This window comes from Bufo gargarizans, chromosome 5 (genome assembly GCF_014858855.1).
Source record: "Bufo gargarizans isolate SCDJY-AF-19 chromosome 5, ASM1485885v1, whole genome shotgun sequence".
NCBI lineage: Eukaryota > Metazoa > Chordata > Amphibia > Anura > Bufonidae > Bufo > Bufo gargarizans.
In genome coordinates, this window is record NC_058084.1 from 12,591,052 (window position 1) to 12,602,624 (window position 11,573).

The following is an 11,573-nucleotide window of genomic DNA, read 5'->3' on the forward strand; positions in this document are numbered from 1 at the left end:
TAGCTTTTCCAGTCTCTTCCCTGGCAGAAGAAGTTTGTGTGCTGAGGAAAGGCCTGAGCTAGCTGTCCCTCTCTATCTCAGAAGGTTGGTACTCTGGCCAAAGGGTTGGGGCTCAGGGTCTGTAGCAGAGTATTCCCATCTCAACGTCTTCCTACGGTCACTCAAGCAGTCTGGCAGTGTCTCTTGACTAAACATTTGTCCCTATCTTCAGACTGGCAGACTCTCTCTCACTAAACACTGCAGACAACTAGGGGTTCTAACTGCTCTCCTTATATACAGTCATAGACTTTTAAGGAGTTTTGATACAAGTCTATAATTATAACTAAGCAGGTTTTCCAGACATTAACGCGTCTTCAGACAGGCCACTTTGCTCTTGGGAACTTTCAGTGCAGCAGACACTTTTGTGTAACCTTCCCCAGATCTGTTCCTCCACAGTCTCTGAGCTCCACAGTCAGTTCTTTCCTCCTCATGGCTTGGCTTTGTTTTTCTCTGATATGCATTGTCAGCTGTAAGACCGTTGCGTCTTTCCAAATCATGTCTAATCCACTGAATTTACCATTGGTGATTCCAATCAAGGTGTACAAACATCTCAACGATAAACTAAAGAAATCGAGGCCCTAGAGCTAACCTTCAAGAATCATAGCAATGGGTCTGAATACTTATGTCTGTGTGACTCTTCGCACTTTCTAATTATGGGGTATTGAGTGCAGACTGATGGGGAGAACTTAATTATATATACATATTTTATTTTATTTTTTTATTTTAACAAAAGGCCACAGCATAACAATTCTGGTTGCCGGTTCAGCATTTGGTAGTGCAATAGCTTCCAGGTAGCTTGTATTTTGTTCTGTGCTCTGGTGTGTTTTCTCTGTATTCTGGAATCAGAATTTCCACAATTTTCCTGCTGTGTTTGAAATTTGCTGGTTACTGTGCTGCTGCATTGTCCAGGCTGATCTGCTAACTTGAATTCAGATAGGGTCAGTTCAGTATTGCTTTGTTTCTGTTCACTGTACCATCTGACATCTTCCTGCATGCTGTGCACCTGCTGCCATGCAGTACATTGCTGACTCATCTCCTCCATCCATGACCCTCAGCATTTGTTTCCTGTCATCCATCAGTGAGTTTGTTTCAGAGTCCTGTTTTCTGCCAGTATTTATACATGCTTCATATATGGTATATTGCTTTTGTGACCGTCCAGTTATGCAATTCAGCCTTAGTCCTGGAGGTATCTGAGTACCAAGAGACATTGTTAGGGTTTAGAAAAGTCAACTGCTGTAGGTGATGTCCAGTCCTGGCATTTTACTCTCAATCCTGTCCATAAGATTATTGATGAACAGATTTAAGAGAGTTGAACCTAAGACACATCACTGTGGTCTACACTGCCCCAGTACAGATTTTCGGTCTCCACTGCCCCCAGTACAGATCCATTGGTCTCAGCTGCTTTCACTACAGATCTTATAGTCTATACGGCTCTCCAGACAGATACTTGTGGTCTCCACTGCTCCCTGTACCCATCCTTGTGGTCTCCACTGCTCCCTGTACACATCCTTGTGGTCTCCACTGCTCCCTGTACACATCCTTGTGGTCTTCACAGCTCCCTGTACACATCTTTGTGGTCTCCACAGCTCCCTGTACACATCCTTGTGGTCTCCACTGCTCCCTGTACACATTCTTGTGGTCTCCACTGCTCCCTGTACACATCCTTGTGGTCTTCACTGCTCCCTGTACACATCCTTGTGGTCTTTTCTGCTCCCTGTACACATCTTTGTGGTCTCCACTGCTCCCTGTACACATCCTTGTGGTCTCCACTGCTCCCTGTACACATCCTTGTGGTCTTCACTGCTGCCAGGACAGATTCTTGTGGTCTCCACTGAAACAGTAGAGATCTTTGTGGTCTCCATTGCTTCCAGTAAAGATCCTTGTGGTCTCAACTGCCCTCAGTACAGATCATTGTTGTCTCCAAGTACAAAATCCAAATACTCTGTGATTTAAAATCCTATGAGGAAAGGGCCACAATTGTCTTTCCATTTCTTTGTGCAGTTAGTTGGACATTACAGCATGTTTCACATCCGTGCATTCATACATTAATACTACACTCACCAGCAAACTCTTCATGCTTAGTGCATATTACTGGGTAATTTAGAGCTCATTCTCCATTCAAACTTTAGGAACCAAGGCTGGTGCAGGTCACATTCTGAAAAATAATCAAAAACAGCAGGGCCAGCGTGGGAAGGGGGATGGGGAGGGTTGCAAACAGGGCAATTGCCCAGGGCCCCCTTTCTGAAAGGGGCCCCCTGCTGTTTGAAAGTTAAGTGGGCCGGTGGGAGCCTTTTTTCCTCCCCATGCTCCCTGTGACTGTCACCCTCATATATTGCAGCAGTCAGGTGCTGTCCACACTGCACAGTGTCCCCGTCTCACCAGACCTCGGTGACTGCACAGCATTAGAATCCTGCTGCCACGGACATGGGAGGTTCTGTGTGGGTGGAGATAACATAGCCACGCCCCCATTATTTTGCCTAAACTTGCTCCAAGCTGCAAGATTCGGATGACTGGGCCTTCTGCTGTATCAGACCCCCAGGCACCCAGGATCCTGTCTTATAAAAAAAAACTGGTAAGTCCATCCAGTAAGAAGCATGCAGCAGTGTCTGTGGAGGAGGGGGTGCAGGGCTGCTGGGGTCACACTCGCATTGTAACAGCCCTGCACTGCCCTCAACTACTGATTGTCACTGATCTCTGTGCGCTCCCTGTGCCCCCTGTGTGCGCCGCCTGTGCTTGCTTCCTGTGCTTCCAGTGGGAGCTCCCTGTGCCTCCTGTGTCCCCCATATGTGCTCCCTGTGTCTCCTCTGCTCCCGTTGTGTGCCTCCGCGTATGTGAGCTCTTGTGCCCCCTGTGTGTGCTCCCTGTGCCTCCAGTATAACCTAGCAAACAACGTGCTTATGACGTGGCTTGTGGTGCTTGTGACGTGGCCGTGCTGCGTTCGATTACCGCATGACTGTCTGGGCCATAGAGGGCTCTAGCTAAACTATTGAAGATGGCATTGTTTAGGTGGTCTGCATTGTTAATTGGGGAAGAGAGGCGATGGAGTATAGATAAGAATCTGAGGTCAACACTAGGGTCAAACCACATTGTGACCGTATCACAGCCAGATGCCCCAAAACAGTGTCATCCACAGATCCCCCATAACAAAGTGTCATCCACAGATCCCCCATAACAAAGTGTCCTCCACAGATCCCCCATAACAAAGTGTCCTCCACAGATCCCCCATAACAGTGTGTCATCCACAGATTCCACCATAACAGTGTGTCATCCACAGATCCCCCATAACAGTGTGTCATCCACAAATCCCCCATAACAATGTCATCCAGAGATCCCCCATAAGAGTGTGTCATCCACAGATCCGCCATAACAGTGTGTAATCCACAGATCCGCCATAACAGTGTGTCATCCACAGATCCCCCATAACAGTGTGTCATCCACAAATCCCCCATAGCAATGTCATCCAGAGATCCCCCATAACAGTGTCATCCACAGATCCCCCATAACATTGTGTCATCCACAGATCCGCCATAACAGTGTCATCCACAGATCCCCCATAACAGTGTGTCATCCACAGATCCCCCATAACAGTGTGTCATCCACAGATCCCCCATAACAGTACGTCATTCACAGATCCCCTATAAAAGTACATCATCCACAGATCCCCCATAACAGTGTCATCCACAGAACCCCCATAATAATGTCATTTAGAGATCCCCCATAACAGTGTGTCATTCACAGATCCCCCATAACAGTGTCATCCACAGATCCCCCATAACAGTACATAATACACAGATCCCCATAACAGTGTGTCATCCATAGATCAACCATAACAGTGTCATACACAGATCCCCCACAACAGTGTCATCCACAGATCCGCCATAACAGTGTGTCATCCACAGATCCCCCATAATAGTGTGTCACTTACAGAACCCACATTACATTGTCATCCACAGATCCCCCATAACAGTGTCATCCACAGATCCCCCATAACAGTTTGTCATCCACAGATCCCCATAATAGTGTCATCCAAAGATCCCCCACAACTGTCATCCACAGATCCCCATAACAGTGTGTCATCCAGAGAACCCCCATAATAGTGTCATCCAGAGAAGCCCTATAACAATGTGACATCAACATATCCCCCATAACAGTGTCTCATCCATAGATCCCCAATAACAACATCAACCACAAATCCCCCATATCAGTGTGTCATCCACAGATCCCCATAACAGGGATATCCACAGATTCTGCATAAAAGTGTCTTCCACAAATCCCCCATAACAGTGTGTCATCCACAGATCCTCTATAGCAGTGTAATAAAGAAACCCTTCATAAGTGTGTCATCAACAGAACCCTCATAACAGTTTCATCCACAGATCACCATAGCACTGTCATTCACAGATCCCCCATAACTATGTGCCATCCACAGAACCCCCATAATAGTGTGTCATTCACAGATCCTTCATAACAGTGTGCCATCCACAGATTCCCCATAACAGTGTGTCATCCACAGATCCCCCACAACAATGTCATCCACAGATCTCACATAATAGTGTGTCATCCACAGATCCCCCATAACATTGTGTCATCCACAGACGCCCCATAACAGTGTGTAATCCACAGATCCCCATAATAGTGTGTCATCCACAGACGCCCCATAACAGTGTGTAATCCACAGATCCCCATAATAGTGTCATCCACAGATACCCCATAACAATGTCATCCACAGATACCCCATAACAGTGTGTCATCCACAGATCCCCCACAACGGTGTCATCCACACATCACCCATATCAGTGTGTCATCCATAGATCCCCATAACAATGTTTCATCCACAGATCCCCCATAACAGTGTGTCATCCTCAGATCCCCCATAACAGTGTGTCATCCACAGATCCCCCATAACAGTGTCATACACAGATCCCCCATAACAGTGTCATCCTCAGATCCCCCATAACAGTGTGTCATCCACAGATCCCCCATAACAGTGTCATCCACAGATCCCCCATAACAGTGTCATCCACAGATTCCCCATAACAGTGTTTTATCCACAGATTCCCCATATCAGAGTGTCATCCACAGATCCCCCATAACAGTGTCATCCACAGATCCCCCATAACAGTGTTTTATCCACAGATTCCCCATAACAGTGTTTTATCCACAGATTCCCCATATCAGAGTGTCATCCACAGATCCCCCATAACAGTGTGTCATCCACAGATCCCCCATAACAGTGTCATCCACAGATTCCCCATAACAGTGTTTTATCCACAGATTCCCCATATCAGAGTGTCATCCACAGATTCCCCATATCAGAGTGTCATCCACAGATCCCCCATAACAGTGTGTCATCCACAGATCCCCCATAACAGTGTGTCATCCACAGATCCCCCATAACAGTGTGTCATCCACAGATCCCCCATAACAGTGTGTCATCCACAGATCCCCCATAACAGTGTGTCATCCACAGATCCCCCATAACAGTACGTCATTCACAGATCCCCTATAAAAGTACATCATCCACAGATCCCCCATAACAGTGTCATCCACAGAACCCCCATAATAATGTCATTTAGAGATCCCCCATAACAGTGTGTCATTCACAGATCCCCCATAACAGTGTCATCCACAGATCCCCCATAACAGTACATAATACACAGATCCCCATAACAGTGTGTCATCCATAGATCAACCATAACAGTGTCATACACAGATCCCCCACAACAGTGTGCATGTGCAGGATTATCTCCATTCACTGCTATAGAATTGCCAGTGACCATCTATTTTCAAAACACTCATTTCATTGCATAATGGAGGATGACGATGCATTCACATTTTACTCTCCCTTCACTTCAGGGGCCCAGATGGGGCAACCCCTTTTTTTTCTGCTTGTGGTTTTAGAAACTGCACCACAAAAAAAATAGAAGTGCCCTGGCCATTCTTCATGTGGGTTCCATGTCCAGAATTCCCTTTGAAAATAGGCATTAATGAAAATCCACGTCAAAACTGCATTAGAAAAGTGTGTTATAAAATGTATCAGAAAAAACACATCCCAAAAAACTGATGCAGATTCTGCATTAGGTTTTTTTAAGCACAGAAAATACTCTATGTGAACATAGCCAAAGAGGCTGCAGGATCCGCAGCTTACACTGGAAAGACTAAAGAGCGATGATGTGGCAGTCTCCCTGTCCGTGCCTACAAAGTTCTGTCAGACTTCTGGTCCAATATTTCTTTTGGGGCCCCACTTTCAATTTTGCCCAGGGCCACACTTTGTCTAAAACCGGCCCTGTTCACCTGAATAGCTTTCTGTTTTTGTTCTATTGTCTACACTTGCTGGAGAGGAATCCCTTGTCTGGACCGCTGGTGAATATACTACTACTGCCTCAGACACCAGGAGACCATGGTCGGCCGTCACCTTACTGGGCCTGCCTTATTTGAAAAAAATAAGTTGGTGATAGACTTGGAATCACTGAATGTCACATCCTTAGCTCATGTCTTTTTCAAGAACTTTGATTGCTCGAGTGAAGGATAAACTGATTAAATCTACGACGCGCATATAGATGATAATCCATCAGTATCTGGCTCATCTCCAAAAACTGCATAAGCATATTGCATTTCTGGACAGTGCGTGTATTAAAAAAGTCTGGAAGGACGATTATACCACGAGCTGCAGAGGATCCTCTGTGCACTGCAGAGGACTCGAGCACATGGTCCATTTTATTTGTCTTTTTCTTCCATTTTAACATTTTTTAACCAGTTTCAACCCCAACAATTTTTGTTTTTGGGTTTTCTTGTTTTCCTTTCTACAATTCGAACGCCCAAACTTTTTATATTTGTCATTCACATACACATGAGAGCCTATGTTTTAAGGGACAAGATGTATTTTTTTTTTATTGCCATCATTTAATTTACCTTATCTTGTATTGGAAAAATATCTTTATGGGGTGAAACTGGAAAAAAGAAAAAACAATTCTAGATTTTTGGGATTTTGATATACCAGCATTCACTATGTGCAAAAAGTAACACAAAGCCCCTATTCTGTGAGTCAATATGATTATAGCCATAACAAATCTGCATCATTTTTTATTTTGTTCTATTTCTTCAAAAAATTTAATTAAATTCAAAAAAGGTTTTGCTCACCATCTTATGGCACCCATAGCTTTTTTCTATTTCCATCTACAGAGCTGTGCAAGGGCTTGTTTTTTGTTTTTGTTTTTTTTTGCAGGGTGAACTGGCCTGTGGAGGCATCTGGGAGAACCACAGCGGTGGGGATCAGGTAAGTATCAATCTACTGTATACAAAAGCAAGCTGCGGACACTTGCTAAAAAATCAGGTAAAGTCCATCAGTGAGGTATGTCAGAAGATATTAACATTGGAGATATGTGCCTTTGACCGCATCATTCACTAAAATGAAGGGGCTGTGCAACGTACCAACCCGGAAGTGGAGGGGTGGGGGCTGGAGAGAAGGATGGGAGTGGTGGCAATGGCAACAAGGGTGGTAGTAGTCCTAGGGCCGTGCGTGTAGTGTTTGGAAGAACACAACCCCTCCTCCCTTTGGGGAAGAACCTGGATGTTGGGGTCTCCTACCTGGTGGTGACTGGGGTGCCCTTGATGTTAGATGTATGGGTAGCGGGGTACAAGGCAGGCCAGCTTTGCTATAGTAAAATAAAGTCTATCTTTTACTGAAGATGGAAATACAAGTAGAAGGCGCAGCTCTCAAGTCTTTCACAGTGTGGGTTTTTTGTTCCGTAAGGCTGTGTATAGGGATGGCTGTGATGGTGGTAGTCTTTCCTGAATCTCTCACCTCAGACACATGCAATCTTTCCAACTGACCAAAGGCGTGCAGTCTCTCTCAAGATTTCTCTGCAATGCCCAATTGTGGGGGGCAGTGCTAGTTCAGATGGCCCGTCCGTCTCAGTAGTGTGGCGGGCACCTGAAGTAATATAACCCAAACCACGTGCAGTAAAGTCTAAAGCTGTATGTGTACGTTACCCTTGCTGTCTTTGTCCAAGTACTGTTGCTTATGGTCCTTAACCTTCTGTAGTAAAGATTCGGCTTTCTTGGTTATTCCTTAGCACAGTTGCTTTTCTAACAGCTTTCACTCACAGGGATGGTGTCTCCCTGGAGAAGAGTTCCTTTCTCCTGCACTAGCTTGCCTGGCTTACACACCAACAGTAGCATACAGATTTTAACCGTTGATTGACTTGCCAACAACTACCTGCTAGCCAGGGAAAAGTTGGACCAACTCACCACTTGGCAACTATTAGTAAGAAACTGCCAGTTAACAATTTCTTACCCATACATAGCCTTTTGGGACACATAGTGCATAGTAAAGTCACATTAGCCATTTGCACCACTGTACATGCATAGTTAGCATCTCAGTCAACAAAACTATAACATTAACCCTTTAGCAGTTGACCAGTCACTGCAACTACAGCACTTTCTGAGCACTGTGCTCTTTTGACTACTAATTATGATGCAGATCTATGGATTTCCGAGTTTGTAGTTAAAATCTCCTATTTCAATGTAATGAGACTCTATTATAATGTCTTTATAAAAAGTGGTCGCGCTGCCAGGTATACATCCCAGTTCACAAGCTCAAGAGAAACGGCAACCTTCTTTGACACAGCCAGCACACCTGAATCCCGTTGGATAGGGCATTGGATTTGATGGACCTGATTTTATGATTTTATAAGGTGTGTTATTCACGATTTTATTGTGAGTATAATAAAAGAGTTCCATTTACTCAACTTTACGGCCCTTCACTACGTACCCGAAACTTTGATTCCGTAGGAAGGTTGCTTTGGAAAAGGCTACTATCCGACGGGACTCAGGTGTGCGGGCTGTGTCAAAGAAGATTGCCGTTTCTCTTGAGCTTGTGAACTGGGACGTATACCTGGCAGCGCGACCACCTTTTTTATAAAGACTGATTTATTGTGATTTTACCTGCATCGCACAGAGGTCAGCTAAGCCAATTTGACATCGAGAACCGCAGTGGTGAACTTTTTATTTTTGGTTTATTTTCTTTTTTTCTTTTATAATTATTGTAATACTATTATGATGTCTGGCTGCAGCCTCAGAGAACTAAAGATCTGTAAGCAAGACTGGCCTTACTTTCACTGATGTCCTATGCAGTTCTTTGTTTGCCCCCCTCCCTTAAATAACAATGCTTGGTACTGCTGTAAAAAAAAGATACATCGTACTTTCTCTGTACAATTTAATTTTACAAATTTTACCAAAAAAGCCTATTTTTCCTCTGTAAGAAATTGAGGGAAAATCAAAGGTAGAGTATGGCCTCATGCAGTTCTATGGACACTCACACAAAAACTAGACAGTGCTATGGACATGTGAATTCTGATTGAAAGTGCTTTATATCCTTAGTCGTTCATTTGCATGCTTATTCTGAACAGCACACCGTGTGGTATGGCATGGTACTGAAATTGCAGAGTCGCATTGGATTTATAATGAATGCACGGACCACACAAAGTGACAGGCCACATAAGGAACGTATACAGATCACATTAGATAATTTTTCATTTATATTTAGATATTTGTATATACAGAATATAGCATCCCTTGATACTGTACCTGTTTGCCCTACAAGTGAGGCTGTCAGCTTGTGAGGCGTCCTGGATGATATTTTTAATGCAGCTCTAACATGGTAATACCTGGGAGAAATGGGGAACATTTTTAGATGTTTAAAGCAATAAAATTAAAGTAAGTAAACTTAGCAAAAATATTCAATAACATAAAAAAGTCAGGATTAGATGACACTGGAGCTGACACCAGATATGGAATTACCGAAAGAAATAAAAAAGTGGCAAGGTCTTTGGACAAATGTCCCTTTTTAATCCCATTATAAAAAAAATTATGCTTTTTAATACAGTGAAAAAGAAAGTACACCAACCAATACCAGAGAAATGTGCTTAAGCAAGACTCTTTTGGCATTCAATTTGACCCATTATATCCTATGTCTGGGTATGCATTGGGAGCAGGGTCAGATTGGCCCACCAGACCAAAACAGGATCCTCCACTGGGCCCAAGCTCTGACACCATAATGGGCCCCAAAGATCCAAGAGAAAATACTCGTTTGGCCACCTTAGGAGCCAATCACTTGCCACTAGGGTCTATTTCTGGAATTCAAAACCTATTAAACTTTACTGAAGATATAAGGGTTGGGGCTTGAGAATAATTTCCTCTGGTGGGCCCCAGGAACCTCAGTCCGACACTGATCGGGAGCATTTTCAAACTCATTGTCAACCTCAATACTTAATGTTGGTGCCCCCACTTTCGTGTACTGTGATAAAAGGGTACCGATTACTATACCATTTGGTGTTTAATTATTTGCATCGTAAAGGAAGATGCCTAAACTATAGGAAAGTTGATTAAACGGAGTCTGCCAGCAGTTTTGACCATGCTAACTGCTGACAGCACTAGGTACCAGCTAGGGACAGCAGGAAAAACATACCTTCTGTGTAGGTTTAATCATCAGCAGTAGTAAGAATATAAACTTCAATTCTGCCAGATTCTGTAAGTGTCCAGGAAGAGGAGCTTCAACTTCACTGTGACATACACTCTGCTTTGAGATGCCAACATCCAATTTGACATCGCCGCAATCAATGGCCGTGGTGGTGTCCGAATCCCCTTGCATTTCTCATGAAGCAAGGGGATCTGGACACCGCCGCGACCAGTGATTGGCTGCGACAATGTCAAACTGGATGTTGACATCAGCGGCGGAGCCCAGCAGAGCCTTGCAGACCGTCAGGAGAAGATGCAGGGAGCCGGTGGGAGGCAGGTAAGTGATCATTCCTTTACAGGTCCAGCTAAGTGTGTGCGGGGGGTTGCCAAAACTCTTCCCATTCTTTCACAACTCATTTAAGTTAGATATTAGCAGGCAAGCAAAAAGAGATGCCAATGGAGCCTTATATACAGTAGATGTACACACCCTTACTTTTTCACAAATTTCATCAAGGACTCTAATTTCCTACGATACAAAATGCTATAACATATTGTGACATGCTCGTAAAACCGTCTACAGACTGCTAATCATGTCCTAACCACTGGGTGACCACATATTTAGCATAAACAACAAAGAGTCAATGAAATTGTGTTTTATTGTACTTACCCTCTCTGAAATAAGTCAACATTGTGGAATTTATGGAGCTCTACTGAAAACTCTAATGTCCCCTGTACCTCAGACATTGTATTTTCAGGTCATCACCTATAAAGGGAAACAAAAAAATGGGGGGAAAATAAGATTTTGGGTCAAAAAGGAACTTATGAAATTTAAAAGCAATGTGTGAGCCACATGTCAAATGACTCCACCTGGCCAGCACCAGTTTGATTCAGTGGGTGAACTTAGCATCCAAATTACCGTAGATAAAATTAGTTAAAGTGGCTCTCTGGTTTCATAATGAATTTTTCGATCTGCCCAGAGTGCCCCAAACACTGCATATTTTTGCCACATTTACCTGTTTTTCATGTCAGCCCTTTCCTCTTCTCGGCATCACTGCATCTTGGCAGGATGTTTACAT

The 11,573-nt window shown here is 44.0% G+C and overlaps 1 protein-coding gene across 1 annotated transcript in view; it reads right to left on the reverse strand.

The window, feature by feature from the left end:
- Positions 1-11,241, reverse strand: part of FAM135B (family with sequence similarity 135 member B) — a 106,456-nt gene extending 95,215 nt beyond the window's left edge. The window contains exons 1-2 of the mRNA XM_044293831.1: positions 11,165-11,241; positions 9,628-9,707 (exon numbers count right to left, since the gene is read on the reverse strand). Of these exons, the coding sequence (XP_044149766.1) occupies positions 9,628-9,707; positions 11,165-11,241 (157 nt within the window). The remainder of the gene's footprint in view (positions 1-9,627; positions 9,708-11,164) is intronic.
- Positions 11,242-11,573: the final 332 nt, after the last annotated feature.